At 39.1% G+C, this 17,212-nt stretch overlaps 1 protein-coding gene across 1 annotated transcript in view; it reads right to left on the reverse strand.

The window, feature by feature from the left end:
* The window catches only part of COL4A6 (collagen type IV alpha 6 chain), a 116,282-nt gene that overhangs the window by 22,093 nt on the left and 76,977 nt on the right, over positions 1 to 17,212 (reverse strand). Inside the window, exons 4-14 of the mRNA XM_072334964.1 lie at positions 14,811 to 14,945; positions 13,068 to 13,112; positions 7,579 to 7,695; positions 6,463 to 6,531; positions 4,937 to 4,972; positions 4,454 to 4,516; positions 3,795 to 3,830; positions 3,623 to 3,664; positions 3,018 to 3,110; positions 1,916 to 1,969; positions 450 to 509 (exon numbers count right to left, since the gene is read on the reverse strand). Coding sequence (XP_072191065.1) covers positions 450 to 509; positions 1,916 to 1,969; positions 3,018 to 3,110; positions 3,623 to 3,664; positions 3,795 to 3,830; positions 4,454 to 4,516; positions 4,937 to 4,972; positions 6,463 to 6,531; positions 7,579 to 7,695; positions 13,068 to 13,112; positions 14,811 to 14,945 — 750 coding nt within the window. The remainder of the gene's footprint in view (positions 1 to 449; positions 510 to 1,915; positions 1,970 to 3,017; positions 3,111 to 3,622; positions 3,665 to 3,794; positions 3,831 to 4,453; positions 4,517 to 4,936; positions 4,973 to 6,462; positions 6,532 to 7,578; positions 7,696 to 13,067; positions 13,113 to 14,810; positions 14,946 to 17,212) is intronic.

Genomic DNA, 17,212 nt, shown 5'->3' on the forward strand with positions numbered 1-17,212 from the left:
ATCTGAAGAATCTAAGGCATGCTGTTAAATTCCACCTTCACTATCCAGTTTGAACAATCTCTATTGCCAGCTAGACTTTTTCATTCCCAAATATGTGTTCTTCCATGCCTTATTCTGGCAAGGGGTAAAAGCTCCCTAAAGTCCCTGCAAAGCCTCTGTGAAGCTTTCAACAGACCTGGAAGAAACCCAGGCCTGCTAGTATCAAGTCCTCCAGTACGTATGTATGATCTTCTTGGGCTAACCTCATCTATTTTCATATTTCACTCTTCGTCTGAGACTTTACTGACAAAAGAGCTGTTGGTTATGTTGTCATACAGCACTGGCTATTGTTGGTCCCAGTTCTATATCTGGGACTCCTACATGCTTTGAGAATGCTTCTGTTAGTGAAAAGTCCACTTTATGAAACTAGTTTAAGAACAGGTATTTAAGGACTCTGTAAGGTTACCTACCCTGCCACCTGGCAAACCAGGCACACCTTTTTCTCCTTTTTCTCCAACACCTCCAAAGCCCTGAGGGAAAACACTAACATTAGATCCGTATGGAACGCTAAAGCACAATCCTAAGTCAGAACGAGCACCAAAACATCTATTAACGTAAACCGTACAACAGAAACACAAAGGAAATGGACTGTTTCAGCTGGGCTTCTTTTGCCCCAGAAAGAAATCAAGCAGCTGGCATTATGTACAGTGCATTATCTTCTTCATTCCCTGTGGCTTCCATCCGTTTAGACCATAGTACATTTCTCAGCAGGAAATGCAAGTAACACTCTGCTATAAACAGCAAAGTTCTGCCACTCTATCGTATTCTACATTTAGAAGTGATTTCAAATCTAATTTCTTAACAGTAACAGCCCAAGACAAAGCTCAGACCACCTTTTATTATTATTATTATATTATTATTATTTCTAAAGCCTAAGAAGGACACAAAAAATAGCATTTTCACGCTCAACAGTTGGAACTGTTTGGTGGTTTTCCCAGTCAGCAAGAAGTATCAAATCCAGAGATAGAACACCAGGATTTAATTTCAGTGAGTTACAGTAGGTATGCAATTTTCAGGCTTCAGTCTTGAAATATCTTATGCTTGTGGTTAAGTTCACACATATGCTCAATCCCACCAGCTTCAGTAGGCCTCTTGTGATGCTTAAACATGCACATAATGGAACACATCCAGAAAGGCTAATAACAAACTGTGCTTCATGAACAGGTTCTCGCACGCCATTCTACTGAGAACATCTGTACACTGAAGAAACCAGCAAACAATTTATCTCATTAGCCAGAAGTTCCACAAAATATTTATTACCAAAACTCATCTAAAGAAGTTGTGTTTACAATAGGTTATAAGCTGGGAAAGACCTCTCTGGAATCCAGAGATAAATTGTTGTTGTTAATTCATAGAGGGAAGATGCTACGCATTCCTGAGTTTATAAGCACTAATGTTAAACAGCCCATTTTAAAACTAGATGTGTACATTCAGACAGTCAGATATAAAGATATGTATATGTGCTTTATAACTTGAAAGTAACAAAAAGTAAATCTAAATACAATTAAACAAAAATAAAGAGGATTTTTAAAATGCATCTAGCTCTCTGTGGGAGACCAAGAAACACTACCATCAAGTGGGTAAGCAAAAGTGATGTATACTTGCAGATTTCCTTTGCAAACCATAGATTAGATGTACTGAAACCATGGCTGCTTTGTAGCATCTATAGCAGGACAACGCTGTCTTTTTCACATTTCCAAGACAAAAATGATCAGATTACAGTTATACTCTTCACAAAATTCTGTGGACATTTGTATTAGATTTTCAAATATTCAAGTGCCTAGAAACTCCTGTAGAGATCTTATGGGCTATTCAAAGACTTCTGATCCATTTAACTCATATTTGGCTCATACTAAAAACTCTCTCTTCCCCTTACCGGCAGTCCAGGCAATCCTTTGACTCCAGGCAGTCCCTGAGGGCCTGGCTGACCCTGAAAAAGGAAAAAGGTAAAGACAATAAACCTCTGTGCCCATGAAAGCAAGATTTACCCCAATCCACCCATCATACTCTTGACTCCTAAAGCAAAGCCTCGTAACTTATTTGGCACTAAGTATGATTGATTTGTGTCATCATTTGCCAGACAGTGCATGCATGTAATGGATTGTCTGTGGCCACCTCCCATGACTTCAAAGACCACTACTTTGGAACTATTGTTCTACATTCCACCACTGCTGGAAGGCAAACCAGATCATCTCAGATCATCATCTTTGAACATGCACAGTAATTCATGGAAAGCGGCAAATAACGCATGCCAAAATAGAATAAAGTCACTGTAATCCTGCTTACAACTTCAAGAGTGAGTCACATTAACATCCCTTGTTTGAGTCTCTGGCTAATGCAACTCCACCAAATAAGAAAGTGACTCCCATGACTTATGCAGTGGCTTAGGCAAGTTCATGACAACTCCCAAAACATTCTGTATATGTCCTAGACTAATTCAACATGCCTATATTTCATGTGTGCAGAGAATCTTTACTCGAGTTCCACAGGACTTTTATAAGACACACTGATGAGCTAAATACGTATCTCAGTAAATGCCTGAGGAACAAAACAAATGAGAGAAATCTGATGATTTCACAGTAGTGTGTGTCAGAGTGAAAGCAAATGACTTGGAGCTTTTTATTTACTTTTCCAAAAGGAATTGTGTTTTGTTTTGGTTTTTGTTTTGTTTTTTTATCACTTGTTTTTACAGAACCATATTTCAGTGATCCAAGGAAAACAAAATAAAGTTCATCCATTCTAGGATTAATCATGGAAATCTTTAAATAGCTTTAAGATGCCTGTCAGGTATGGATTGGATTCAACAGTTCTCCACACTGCTCTGAGCTAACAATATTTTTATTCAGTAGCCCTCTGACAGATTAAACTAGTGCAGAAAATGAGTATTATTTGGAAAGATAACAGCCCTCATTGTCTAATAAGCTTTTTCATCCTTTCTATCAAGAGGATGGGAGGGCTTGTAAGTTATATTTACAGACCTTTTCTCCTTGTTTCCCCTTTGGAAATCCCATGAATTCTAGTATTCCAGTGGACGGAGGGGGACCCGGAGGGCCAGGCAGTCCTACATCACCCTGTAGGCAAAAGATGAAGGTATTAACATAGGCAGAGTGAGCTTGAGCCCCATTATGCCACTGTAAACCCTTCACACAGACTGAAAGATGTCCATCTAAGATACTAAGACCATACATTATGCATCAGTTAACCCAAAGAACACTATGAAATTTACAGAGCATAAATTCAGAAGAAAAATTCAACACAAGAGTTCAGGGTCCATATAAACTAAAGGACAGATTCAAAAGGTGTCAAAAGAGGACCTTTTGACTTGACAGCCATGAAAACACTGCACTGAAATTAGTTCCCCTTCCCTCACTTCATTCAGGAAAAGCTCCCATCCTCTTTTCTGTGCAAATATTATAAGCAAGCAGCAAGACTCTTCAGTATTTGGACTGTCATTCAGTCCAGAAGAAAAGGAAACACAAAGGAAAAAATGCTGGAATCTAGCCACTGTCTAGAGGATAAAGTTATGATAGAACGCTAGAGTATAACTTCACACTCTTTCTGTACTAGAACAAGATTCACCTACTTTTTCTCCTTTCTCTCCTTGAAAGCCTAATCCCATATTACCCTAGGGGAGAAAAAAGAATAAAATGAATAACAAAACATCAGCAACATCAGTATCATTATCATCTAGGCACACCATAAAAAAATAGCCAATAATCAGGTGTTGAAATATGATGGAAAATGGGTGTACTTACTTTTGGACCTGGTGGCCCAGGGGGACCCACTGGACCCTAAATGTGAACAAGATAAAGACTTAATTTATTTTGAATTAAGTAGGATGCAAATAATAGGAAAAACATTTGGTACCTGAACTTTCATCTCTGTCCCCATAGCAAAAGCAAGTGATAAAATAATCTTCTAATCTTCATATCTATGAGAGACAGTGAAGTCCCTTGGCACTATGGTTAATTAAGAGCAAATCTTAATTTAAAAGCAGCAAATGAAGTTTGTTTTAATGGCTGCCCAAATACAATTCTCTCTAGTATTTAAAAAAATGGACTTTTCAGCACATTTCATGATGAGAAAAGCTCTAAACATGCTGAGATTCATATATTTCCTCTAGTCCTGAGATGAGGAAACCTTCAGAACAGTATTAAGTACTGTTTGTAGATGGTGCTCCAGGACTTTGCTGGAGTTCTCACTTGTTACTGTTGCTCTAAACACTACCCCAGAAGAGAACTTTTGCTCTTGTAATTAAACAGTCTGAGTTTACACACTTCACATCTGAAGAATGTGCTTCATCCTTTCAGAAGCACACAAACTTCTGCTCACTGTGATAAATGTAGTCAAGGATGGAAAACTGCCAACATTTTGACCTATTCTATCAAGAAGTACAACAGATAGGGCCTCTTACTTGCAAACCTGGTAGTCCTATAGGGCCTGCAGAACCTGTAGGACCTGGAAGTCCTTTGGGGCCCTATAAGAAGAACACAGGAGAAATACAGAATGCGTAGCACCTATCCCATCAAATCCAAAACAAGCAATCTCAGAAAATATACAATAATAGCCCTCAGTTATGTACATTCATTTATATTCCTTAAGAACCCAAATCACATTATAAGATAGAATTTGAAAGTCAAAGTTACAGAGTTGAATGGTAGAGGGGAGTTTGAATTTAGTAAGGAAAACAAGAACAGATAATAGCAAAATCTGACTTCTGCTGCCATAATGTGGATCGACTCACACCCTTAGAAAACTGGAATTGTTCAAGCTACCGGTATAAAGAAAATAAACAGCCCATTAATTTGAAAAGTGTCCCTGAGAACCAATACAAGGAAAAGCACCAATTTCCAACAGTATTCTTAAAAATTATAGTTCCCCAAATTAAATAACTTACAGAAATACCATCCAATCCAGGAAGACCATTTTCTCCCTAAAAATGAAAAATGCATCAGTAAAAATACCATTGTATTACTGCAAGAAACTATGAAGTGCTATAAATACATAGTTATTAGTCTAAACAGGAATATTTGCTTTAAATTAGTGTTCACTTTTAGTTCTGACACCAGTGTTTCCATGTTTCAATTGGGAAATGGAAAGGCTCCAAAAGTCTGGAATAACGACAACCATTTTATTTGCAGGTAGCAAGAGAAACTGAAGTGGCATTAAAAAGTTGTATTCATTGTAAAACGTCTGCAGAACACACTACAAAAACTTTCATTACAAACACTATAAATAGTTATTTCAAACAATCTGTATTTTCCACAAACAGTGAAGTTTATATAAACAAAGATCTGTATTATTTTTACCAATGTATGGTTGTATCTATCTATCTATCATTGTATGTATGGATCTATCTATCGCTTCGCGGCCTTTTGGCTAAGATCAAGTGTAGTGTGTGTGTAGTATCTATCTATCTATGGGTAGAAATGTTAAAAAGTTCATCATTTTGAAAAAAAAACAAAGGTCAGAGGGGTCTCACATGGCAGAAAAAAAACCCACCTAAATATTTTCTATATTTAATGAGTAATGAGACTGCTGAATATACCACAAGAAGTTCTGAATCTTTTATAGTTTTTTCCCATGTTTAGTGCTTATGGCAAAAATCAAAACCACTCTAAGCCGATGAATATTCATTTCAAGGCAACAAAGAACTAAATTTTTATATGAGGGTATTGAAGAACCAACTCACTGTTTGGATCAATAAACTGAGATCATCTTATCACAGTGTGTATTCTCTTTATAGGAAATAAAATTACAGAAATGATACAGACAGTTCAGGGCAAGGTCCTTATAAAAAGAGAATTAAATTCTGACTTCATAGCAATAAATGATGAAATACTATGAATGAAATACAATATTCATGCATTCATACCTGACTGATTATTGGTATCTCCCAGTACAAAAAACACTGGAAGGCAAGTGGGATTTCACAGGAGATATCTTAATCTGTGCTTGCGAGTCTCCTGGGCTATTATTTCAACGGACTTGGCATGTGTGAGGATGCCACATACAGGGAAGTTCTGCATCTAAGAACAAATATGCTACCTCATGTAAATCAGGATAAGCTTACAGGAAATTCCTCATATCTATGGTTTGACACCAACAAATGAGTGGTAGCTTTCCACAGACAAATGAAGGACCAGCAACTACTCTGAACAGTAATGAGATGAGCTGTGTCCCAGCAATCCAGCATGCAATAAACAAAATATTTTAGTGCTGCAAAGATCAAGCAGTTTCAAGTTCTGAGAGTACTCTGCACTGCCATTAAGGAAGCTCTGGTTTTCTCCTCTGCTCTGCCTTCAGACCTATCTAGGACACCCAAATAACATGATGAGCAACCTAAGCTGTAGCATCAGACCTGAAGCCTCTGGGACACTGACGTATTTCTCATCCTGTGTTTTCTCCTATAGCAAATCTTACCTTCATTCCTTTAAGGCTGCCTTGTGCAAAAACAGGTTCTCCTTTAAGACCTTTTGGGCCAGGACGACCCTGATAAAAAATAAATGACAAAAGTAAATTTCTAGAAAAAAAAATACTGATTTGTTTTTGAAAGAAATTAAATTCAGTATAAGGAACTTCTTGCTCCAGTAAATTACAAAAGTAGCACTGCAGTGGTATTAGGAGAATTTAAGACTTCCTGGGGTTTTAGAAAAACAACGCTCTGCAAACATTTTCTCTGGTATTTGCCTACTTATATTAGGTTTTCCCTTTATTTTAGGCCTTCAAAACCTTTTAAGGTTCTCCCTGAATCTGTTTGACATGCTGTAGTTCTCCTGTACATGTATGTTTTCTCTTCTGTAGCACTGAAAATGACCATATTTACTTAGAAACAGTGAGACAAAAACAAAAAAAAAAAAGCAACAGATTGCATGAATCTTCTGAAAAAGCAGCTGTTATAATTCTAGATGTACCCAGTTTGTTTTAATCTTCATCATTCCATTCACTTTATCCAAGGTGATTTCATGTAATTGCCACCATAATTTGAGAGGAGTTAGCTGATCCAAGCAGCTTTCCTTGCCAAAAATAAAATCCCACAAACACTACGAAATAGAAATTTGAACAGGAAGTACAAGTGAATCAGTTATTTTAGAAAGTCATACTTTAACTTGCTCTCGTTGCTTTGTTATTTTCAACATCACATAAACTTAAAGTCTGAGTGACAAGTAAAAGAGACACATGACCAACTCTTTTTTTGAATCAGCATTCCCTAACTTGAAACATTCCAATCCATCATATTTCTTAAAAACTTCATCACGGTCACTTTTGAGTCAGCTTGAACGTTGCCAGTGACAAAGGGACAGGGTGGTGTGGGAGCATATTGTCACAGGATCTTCATTTTAGCCTCAGAAGTTAACATTTACACAGTAAATAAGAGTGGAATTTCAATAAGAAAATGACACTGAGCTCTAAGAATACTAAGGAACTTGGGGTTATAGGATTCCTCCTAAGAACTTGGGAGCTCTTCTTCCACCACTGGTAAGAAAAGCAAATCCTGGCTTAGTGACAAAAAAACACTACAATTGCCTTGGGACGTACCGGCAGCCCAGGTATGCCAGGAAATCCATCTGGCCCAGAAACACCAGGACTCCCGATTGTTCCATTGCAGCCATCAAGGCCAGGTGGACCCCTGGGTCCAGACTGGCCAGGGTGACCCTGTGTAAAAGGGAAAAAGAGAGGATGACTGACAGGTGGTATTTTATTAACAATGCTGTCCCCAGAAAACTGATGTCTTCCAAATAGCAACACAAAACAAAGGAAACAGGCAACTCCCACTCAAGTTCAGCATATGACAGGCTGCAGTAGAACTAGTTTCTTCGGCCAGCATTGTTTATCCTCCCCAAAGCTTAATCCTAGAACATCATCTGGATTCAATTATATTTTTCTCCAGGGGATAATTTTCTGAAGTACATAACTTGTGCATGAGTACGTCCTGAGAGCACAATCTGAAATACACAGCATATGACACAGTGCACGGGTGCATCTGACAATGACAGTGGAAGTTGCTAATGTAAAAACAAAGGCAGGTTCAACAACACTGAGCGTTTATAATTCTGAAGTTATAGTTCCAAAGCTGAAAGTTTCACTGACTTCTCTTCCTCTCCACTGTGGATTCCTTCCTTTAGTAGTTCAACAGATGTTTCAGCTCCACCATCACATCATTTAGCTTTCTTTATTATATTAAACTTTAAAGTTAGGCAAAGCAACTGGTGAAAGATCTAATGAAACCAGCAGTCTTTAAAAGAAAGTTTCTGCAAAGGTCAATTAATAATCAAAAGCAGGGTAGGAAAGACTTGTACCTAATCCTGATTTCACACCAGTCTAGCTCTGCCATAGCTCTATTCATTTGACTCAGCACTCTAGTGATGCAAAGGAGATAAAAGTCAGAGCCTTTAGTTACTTTCTTCAGTATCACATGGGTATACATTGGCAAAACTGTCAGTCACGCTGCCCAGGCATTAAGCTTCTCTTTATTCTATCCACCTTTTCATAGAAACCAGCTCTGTGGCACTCAATGACAATATTGTGTGGTAAGAAGAAAAATGAAATTCAGGGAGTAAGAATTTGACAGGGAGTAAGTAATTGATGGTTCTCTCTCTCTCCCCTCTGTACACCCTGATTTCATATCATTCCCAGAGCATTTTTGTGTGATCCCAAAGATTCATCTTTAAGGTATGGCATTAAGCAAGTTATGACTCATGCTAGGAAAGTGAAAAATAAACAAGGATAAAATGGAGATAAACCAGAACATTCACAATCCTTCATGCTTGACACATAAAACAAATCAGATTTGTGTTGCTGAAGGTCTTCCCAGTCCAAGTCAATACCATATGCTCTGACCAAACTCAGTGAGAACTCCGCAGTAATGTAAAGTCTTTTATCTAAGCATCTTAAAATGCCTTGCAAAAAAGTGAGAATGCAATAATCTTCATTTTACAGATGAGAAGCTGGGGTCACACAGTAGCTTAGTGACTTTCCCAAGGATGCAGAGCAACTTACACCATAATTATGCAAACATTCAAACTGATCACCAGTGTCAGCTGCTACTGAAAGAGCCATTGCATGCTGCTGGTTGCTCATACCTACTCTTCTTTGCTAGCATAAGCACAGGCAGAGCAGGAAAGAAACCAACAACACAGCTGAAAAATAACTATTCTGTTTCTTAATTTCAGCCAGGTGAGTTTCTTGGTCTAGTGTGGCAATTTGTGACAATAAAATGGAGAGGAGAGAGCCCAGATCTGCCCTCTATCAGTCAATAATGTGCAAACTGAATCAATGCAAAGTGTATATACACTGCAGGATCTAGGCAGGTCACCTACACAGACATAAACTTGAATGTAAGAAGGCCTCAGGACATAGAATGAAGTCATCCCAAAGCATTAGCTAAAGGCATCACTGTGTATATGGTACCAGTAGCCCTGATGATTAAGTCTGCTGGTCAAAGCACCCGCTTGTGGCATGCAAGCTGGGGACTCACCAGGCCCCAGCCAAGTGACACGAAAAGGCTGAAGCACCAATTCACTGCCACTTATACTTGTTTCTTATAACTTACTACATTTGGTTCCCAAATCTGGAACAGATCAGTGGCAAGCCACCTTCTTCCATCCTTACAGTATGCCACAGCCAAGAGCAGCAAGTCTCTGATGCAACAGGCTGTGACTGCAGAGGAAGGCCAGAGTTGTTGATTCCTATGAGGTCCTTCCCTTTGTTAACAGCAACAATACAGAAGCTACGTGAATAGCACACGTATCTGGTTACAACATAAGTTGGCCAACTGCAGGGTTAAGGGAAGCTGAGCCAACATCTGCCCCTCAGACAGATGAGGAACCAAGCTGCTGAGCCTTCAGGGCTGGCCAAAAGCCATCCGTGGCAGGCAGCTAACCAATGGGCATCATGTCTTGGGAAATACTTTGGGCACAGCCTCCTAAATCTTGGCCAATGCAGTGTCCAAGAGGCCCAAAAGACTTGGATATCCCTTTAATATGTGAGGAGTGCTCACAAAGAGGATACAAATCGTGCTGACTACAGTGACTGCTTGTGTGTATTAAACACATCTGTGGCCCTGTCACTTAATCCCATGGCATCCATGTCCATGGTTCTGAGCCAAAGCATGACATAGACGGACACAGACACACGTTGTCTCTTTTGCTCTAGAAGAAAAACATGAGATTTCCTACTTTCTGGCTACTGTGTAATCAGAATTCATTATGCTTTGTTTTGAGAAACTTATCTGTGGCAATACTGAGCATGCACAACAAGCTTCCTCAAGAATAAGTCACAAAAATAGGGCTGAAATGAAGCTTTTCTACAGGAATTTAAAACTATAAGTAAAACAGCTGTTTTTACCTAAAAAAACAGTAGTTAGTTTCACTCTACTAATTCTATGTGTTCCACTCCATTTACTCATTCTCAGCTCCGCCAGTTCCTGTGTTAGACACATCAGTTCAGCTCAAGCACCTCAACTGACTAAGGTGAAGAAGAAGCTTTTACAGTTGTTAACTTATGACATGGCAGAGCAACTAGTTTACAAACCTGAGCTAGGAACAGGCTGGAGAAATTACTTGTGCTCTCTGTTCTCACAAAAGGGGGCATTCCTTAGGAGACAGATAAGGAAATCTGAACCATTCATCTAGGCTCTTGCTTTATCTGACTCTCTTGCATACACTAATGCTGTGATCCCAAGCGACCTCTCTTCTAAATCAAACAGGCTTAGCACAAAGGCCATCCCAACAGGAAAGCTCAACAAATATTTAAAAATAGGGAAACAAATGCAATCAAGGGTGAACACAAAACTAATTGAATAAGCAGGTTCATGGATTACTACAGCAAAGTGGCCTCTTTACAGCCTTGCCAAGTGCTTGTATTTCCTCTAGGAGGGACACAAAATAGGGAAATTCGCCTCTCCATGTAACTCTAACTTTCATTGCACAGACACGCACTTATTCTTCACAGAAATACTTATTTCTAGAACTCTTCAGATAGTTCACGAAAAGCCATATGCATCCCCAGCTTCAGCCCTCGCCAGGGATGTCCTTGAATCTTGTCCTATGGGAAAAAATAAACTTCCCAAGTAGGGATAAGGATTTGACAGTTTCCTCTGCACTCTGACATGGAAAGGCTAGCAATAAACACATGCTGCTGCTGTATTTGCTAGGTTAAAAGGATTAGTCAGGCCAGCTGCAACAACACGATTTACTTGCCACCAGTATTGCCCGGGGAAATTCTATGGAACACCATTTCCATTAAGGTCAACAGTGGGATACTCCTTTGAATTACAGTCTTGCAGGGTTTTGGCCACAATCAAAATATACCTGCCCACACCAAGATACCTGCAGGCTCCAAAGGCACTCTCTTCATGTTTGGATGTTAATTCTTGTACAAAGATAGTGATATATTTTTAGTTCTCTCTTAAATATATCAGCACACATATAGTTTCTCTCCTTTGCTCCGCATTTCACACAAATATATAATGTGCATCAGTTTGTGTACATTTCACAACAAACCTAAGCTACTCCCTATCCTGAAATGTGACTGGCAAAAATGTAAATATTTTCTCAAGCAGGGATGTTTGCTATTTTCACCCAGAATGGAAGCATTTGTCTCGATGGCTAGAATGTAAACAATATGTATTAGTTACCCTGCCCCCTTTTTCTGTCCTGCAGTTATAACAAAGAAGAGCCAAAGGTGAGCATTTCACTGTTCATAAGCAGCAAAACCTACTTCTTTCTCATTGGCCCACCCACTCAATATTGCAAAGGAGACAGAGTATATCCACATATGCTGGAAGCTTTGAATTCTCTCATCTGCCTCCTCACTCTCTCCTTGGAATGCCTGCTGCTGCCAACTACCTGGCAGTGGTTTTTGCTGTATCTCTATCCTTCCCTTATTGTTGGGAATCCCCTTTCTCCAGAGCCTCATCTGAAAAAATACCCTGAGAACAGCATGTTCCCACAGTGTGTTCAATTAAATTAAGTATTATGGGAACAGCTTGTTCTCCTCAGAGCTAGAGAGTTAGTTGGCTGGTGGGAAAAGAAAAAAAATAGCAGCAAGGGAGTAGAGCAGGAGAGAAAACAGGCGAGGATGAACTGAGGGACAGAAGGGGCCAAGAAGGAACTGGAATTCAGTGAGCTCCTTCATGGGGCCAACAGTGCATTTTCAGCCAACCTATCAAAACGATTCAGTGTTTGATAGGAAGTCAGAAAACACAGCTCAACTGTAATGAAGCTCTTGGCCAGCTGAGAACACAAGGTAGATGGGAAAGAGAGTAAAGAGTGCTCAGAAGCACAAGCTTACATTAAGGAAAATATCATTAAGAAAGGAAAAATAATTCTAATATCAGGAGAAAGCAGAACTAGCTAAATAGTGCTGAGAGAACAAGGAAATCTGGAGCAACTTCTAAAGTTGGCCCAGTTAAAAGTCCTCTGAGGCAAATAATTTCTAACACATCTTTCCAAGAATCACTGGGGAGAACCAAAGCAAAAGAGAGTTCATCAAAATACTCTAGGCATATAATTTTCAGTATGATGCAAGAAACAACTACTAGAAAGTTCAAGTTGTAAAGAAATGAACCAAAAGCTCCTCATGGTCAGGGAAAGTAGCTACCAACTCCTATCACATGGCAAATGCAGAACTTACCTCTTTCTTGTTTTAGGTTTCTGAAAGGATCAGATACAGGCCAGTACTAGAATCTAATCTGGAAGCAAAAATTCTTTGGAGGCCTCAGACCTAATCACTGTTTCAGTTCACATCATAGCAAAAGAATACTGAAGGAGATCTGATAATAGTTATCACATACAAGAAGGCTACTAGAAAGAAAACTGGAACAATCTGCACCCTGTGCCCACAACAAGCAAGATAAGAACTAACTGCAGTATAAACTACAGCACGAAAGACTGAAGTGAGGGAACTGGATTTTTTTTTCAAACAGAGAAACTAGAGTCTCCATCATTACACAGTACAAAGAATTGCCATTTCCCTCCAGAGTGAAGAGACATTCAAGTGACTTAATTTTACATATGCAAACTCACTGGGATCCCATTGATGCCTTGAAATCCTGGAACTCCCATTGAACCCTGAAATAAAAATGAGAACACATTATATTTCTCTTTATCAATCTCTATATTTCAGTCAATGTTTCACTCCAACATTTCCAGTCTTGGACTTCAACTTTCAACAGTAAAAGGAGCAAACTATCTCATGTAGATGCTCCCTGACCACAGAAGTCACTGAAAATATAAACGGAACATCTGAGCTTGATTAGATGCCAAATGAGTGTTTCAGGAATGTTTTAATCAGGCAATTTAAAGGAAAAATATAATCTCCTATTGCACATCTGGGGAAAATAAGATGCCAGGAACATAAGCAATCCAGTGTAAACTTAACTTTCAGTGAGATGCTTGATCTTCCAAGAGTTTCAATAAGCCTTACAGGTTTTTCTGTCTATATTTTTATACCTCCATCCAGGGATAAGTAGGCAACCGTACTAATTTCAGATCACCTCTGACTGAGTTGTAAGGGAATATCACTTTGTTGGCTCTACTGCTCTACTCTGGATAACAGTAGAACAGGCTGTATGAGCAGAACACCCACCTGAAATTATTCTTGCTTTGCAAAGGTAAAGTATGTTGGTTCTATGAAGGGGAGAAAGGTAGAATCTTACTGTATGTTGGTATTGTATATGCAGCCATTTGAAAAGATAGAGAAGAAGTTCTGGAGTAGATAAAGGACTATTTCAGGGCAAATTAATTGTTTCCAGTTGTTAGAGGCTAGTTCCAATTCCAGACTTTTGTCTCTTCCAAAATCTTTGTTTATTGACTTCAGTGTTATCTGCTAGAATTGTGAAATATCAGACATATCAGCAGTCAGTGTTTTTTTTGAGTACTCCTTTGCCGTTCAGATTAATGCAATTTGGAGGCAATGTCTTTCATTGTCATCATTGTCAGTTTACCATGTTCTCTGCCTTATGAGAAAGGATGACTGGAACTTCAGTGTGTTGACTAATATTAAGCAAAAGGAGAGTGTAATTCTGCACTGTACTATACAATTGGACACGATGAGTCCTCAGTGTTCAACCCAAAACTCATGATGCAAACACATGCCTAGAGCACAATGTAAACTTCCCTTAAGGTAAACTACCTTCCTGAATCCAATCTACACCAGTGAAAGTATTTGTTCATACTTCCACTGACTCTTCTGCCAAGTCTGAACACCCCTTTTGCTACTTCCTAAGAAGAAACAGCAGAACAAACCCTCAGTAGTACACTTGCTACTGTGCTTAATCATGCACATTCTGTTTACTGACACCTATGCTTAATGTTGGGTTAATTCTGTTTAATATGGCAGTTCATAATATTACTTCTGTTATAAACAGTTTTTCACCAGCAAAACTGAATTGCTGGTTGCACTCAATATCCATTCCCTTTTTTAGATGTCAGCTCAGTATCTTCTACATAGCAACCATCTCCAGATCTCTCTGAATGTAGCACAAGTGATATCCATCTATCTCTGGGCAGGTGAAGTGAGAAACTACTGGCTACAGCAATGTTCTTCTAGCTATGGTTCACATACCAGGATGGCCATAACATTCAGCAGCTTTGGAAACTGTGTTCTCACCTCAAAATAAAAGCAAGGAATTCTCTAAATGTATTAACGTAATACCCTCGTCCTTTGGCAGACATTCCAAGATGTTCTTTATACATTCAAACACAGATCAAACAAGACAACAGATCTACTGCAGGGGATAAAGCAAGAAAATTCATTCTTGAACCCACCTTGTTGCCTTTGTGTCCAGCTGGTCCAGGGGGGCCCACTGCTCCTCTCTCACCTTTTGCTCCTGGCAAACCTTCTGGACCAGTAAACCCAGGAGCACCTATCGGTCCTTGAATCCCAACTGGTCCTGGTCGACCCTAAAATACAACAAAAAAGAAGTCAATACACCATGCTCATAAACTTTCATTTGCTCCATCCAGCTTAATCTTCAACATAACCTGATATCTTGATATGCTAGGTTAGTTAGGACTAAAGTTTTCCCCTTACGTTTTCAGATAAAGATTGTATTTAGATGTATTTCAGATAAATATCGAGTAACAGAAATCTCTCTTTTATTTCTGAAAGATGTGATGGTAGCCATATTGCTGTAGAAATGTGATAAAACAGCAGTGTTTTGTGACAAAGCTGACCACTGCTTACGAAATTTGCAAACTCTTTTTCCAAGGTGCAAAATACAAGAAGCATTTTTGTTTATGCTTTAGTTCAAGTACAACAGGAAGGCAAAACAAGATGCAATAAGTGAGCAGGTCACATGCAGTCAGAAAATGCACTTCAGATTATTTGAGACTAGTATCACGGTTGTCTCAAGACAAGAATTCCACAGTGAATTAACTTATATTCCACACTGATTGCCTTCTAGTCAGGGTGTGTATTTTGACCCAAGTGCAAGAGAAGGTGCAACGACAAACCATTGCCTGAAGAGGGCAACATTTTCTAAAACTGCAAAGACTCATCTGAGACTGATGAACTTCTATTGTTCTATCACCGCAGAGATGTGCAGAGTAGTCTGGGACTTGCTTACTTAGCAGAACAATGCTGTAGAAATAGTGCCGTAGGCGCTTTGTTTTTTTCTTAGCCTCAGAAGCTGCCACATGACATCTGAATACTCACCACAGAGTTTTGTGTTAACATTTTTACACTTCTTAGTTCATTTTGAAAGAATCTGAAATAGATTAACAGATTCTAAGATCCCACAGTATTGGTAGAAATTGGCAGTTTAGGACTATGCTTTCTAGTAGCAAGATATGAAGTGCGTTATATAAAATTATCCATGCAAAGAATCAAGCCTGATGTTAGAAGATATAGAATGGAGGAAGAAGTTTATAAGAAAATACATCTTCCTTTCAGTTCTCTAGTGCTCGTGTCCATGGCATTGTATTTCTCTTCTATTTTCCTCACTCCTTAAAATAGCAAAAGGAATGCAGCTCCCTGCTGCATGGGTTTTAATAATCTCAGCTGGAGACATACAAAGTCTTCACTCCATGCCTTGGCAGGTAGAAGACTTCACTGTTAGTTTAAAAATGCATTTTTACATGTTAATAATCAAGTGAATTGAAAGAATATGTAATTGATTTTTTGAATTCTTTTTCCAGGGTTATTTCTATGCCCACTTAGGCTAAAACATTACATCCCATGTTCCAACACTCTTGGAGCAGTTTCCTTATAAACTTCAGCAGTTCCCTCACGTCACTCTCTATTGTCATTGTTCCATCTCAGTCTTTAACAGAGGTCAAGTACAGCTGTTTCACATTTCATACCTTTTCTGCACAGACACTACGCATACTGTGAACTTCCAGGGGCACAGGCTCCCATCTGAAAAGGCTTTTCAGTTGATTACTTTTAACTTTTTTCACTTTGGGATAATTATCAATGGAATCCTTTATATTGGAACCAAGTGATCATAGCATTAATCCCCAACTCTTCAGTGGTCCTTGGCAACCACGCAAAACAAGAAACACGCTGTGAAAATCACATGCTTTGCTCACGCTGTTGGTCTCAGCTTTAACTTTCCAAGGCATTCAGAGTCTTGCAGGTAATGCTTCGCTTACAAGATGTGGGCTGTAGGCAGCTCACCTCAAGGCAATGCAGCCATGCAGACACCTATACTGAGTGGGCCAGTCACCAGCCTTGAGGGCAACAGCACCCAGAGTTCACCAAGATTTCTGAGGAAAATACACAGAATTCCTCAACCACTTGAACTGTTAACACTGTTGTATTTAATTAGTTTGCCTATTTAATGACTCTGTTTCATGCTAATTGGAAGCAATAGCTATGAAAATTTTAGGAGGTTTTTGTTTTACACTGCTGCAGATGACTGAGATAAGTATATCCAGGGGAGGCAGAAAGGATGAGAAACCATGAGCTCTGCCTGTGCCCAGCTCTGGAGCTGACAGAAAAAATAAGCATGTTCTGAGTGGGGTCAGGTAAAAAGCTCTCTTTTGACCTGGTACCATAAAAGAGAGATTTTAACATCACTTGAAGATTCTGTCCAGAATCTTCAAGTTAGATCACCGCAAACCATAAAGACACAGTAAAGTGCTTCTAATCTCTCTGATAATGTGATTATGCCATGATAATCAGGCTCTCAAGAATTCCTACTGTTTCTTTTGAAGTCTGTGTGGAT

Source organism: Excalfactoria chinensis, chromosome 4, assembly GCF_039878825.1.
Source record: "Excalfactoria chinensis isolate bCotChi1 chromosome 4, bCotChi1.hap2, whole genome shotgun sequence".
NCBI lineage: Eukaryota > Metazoa > Chordata > Aves > Galliformes > Phasianidae > Excalfactoria > Excalfactoria chinensis.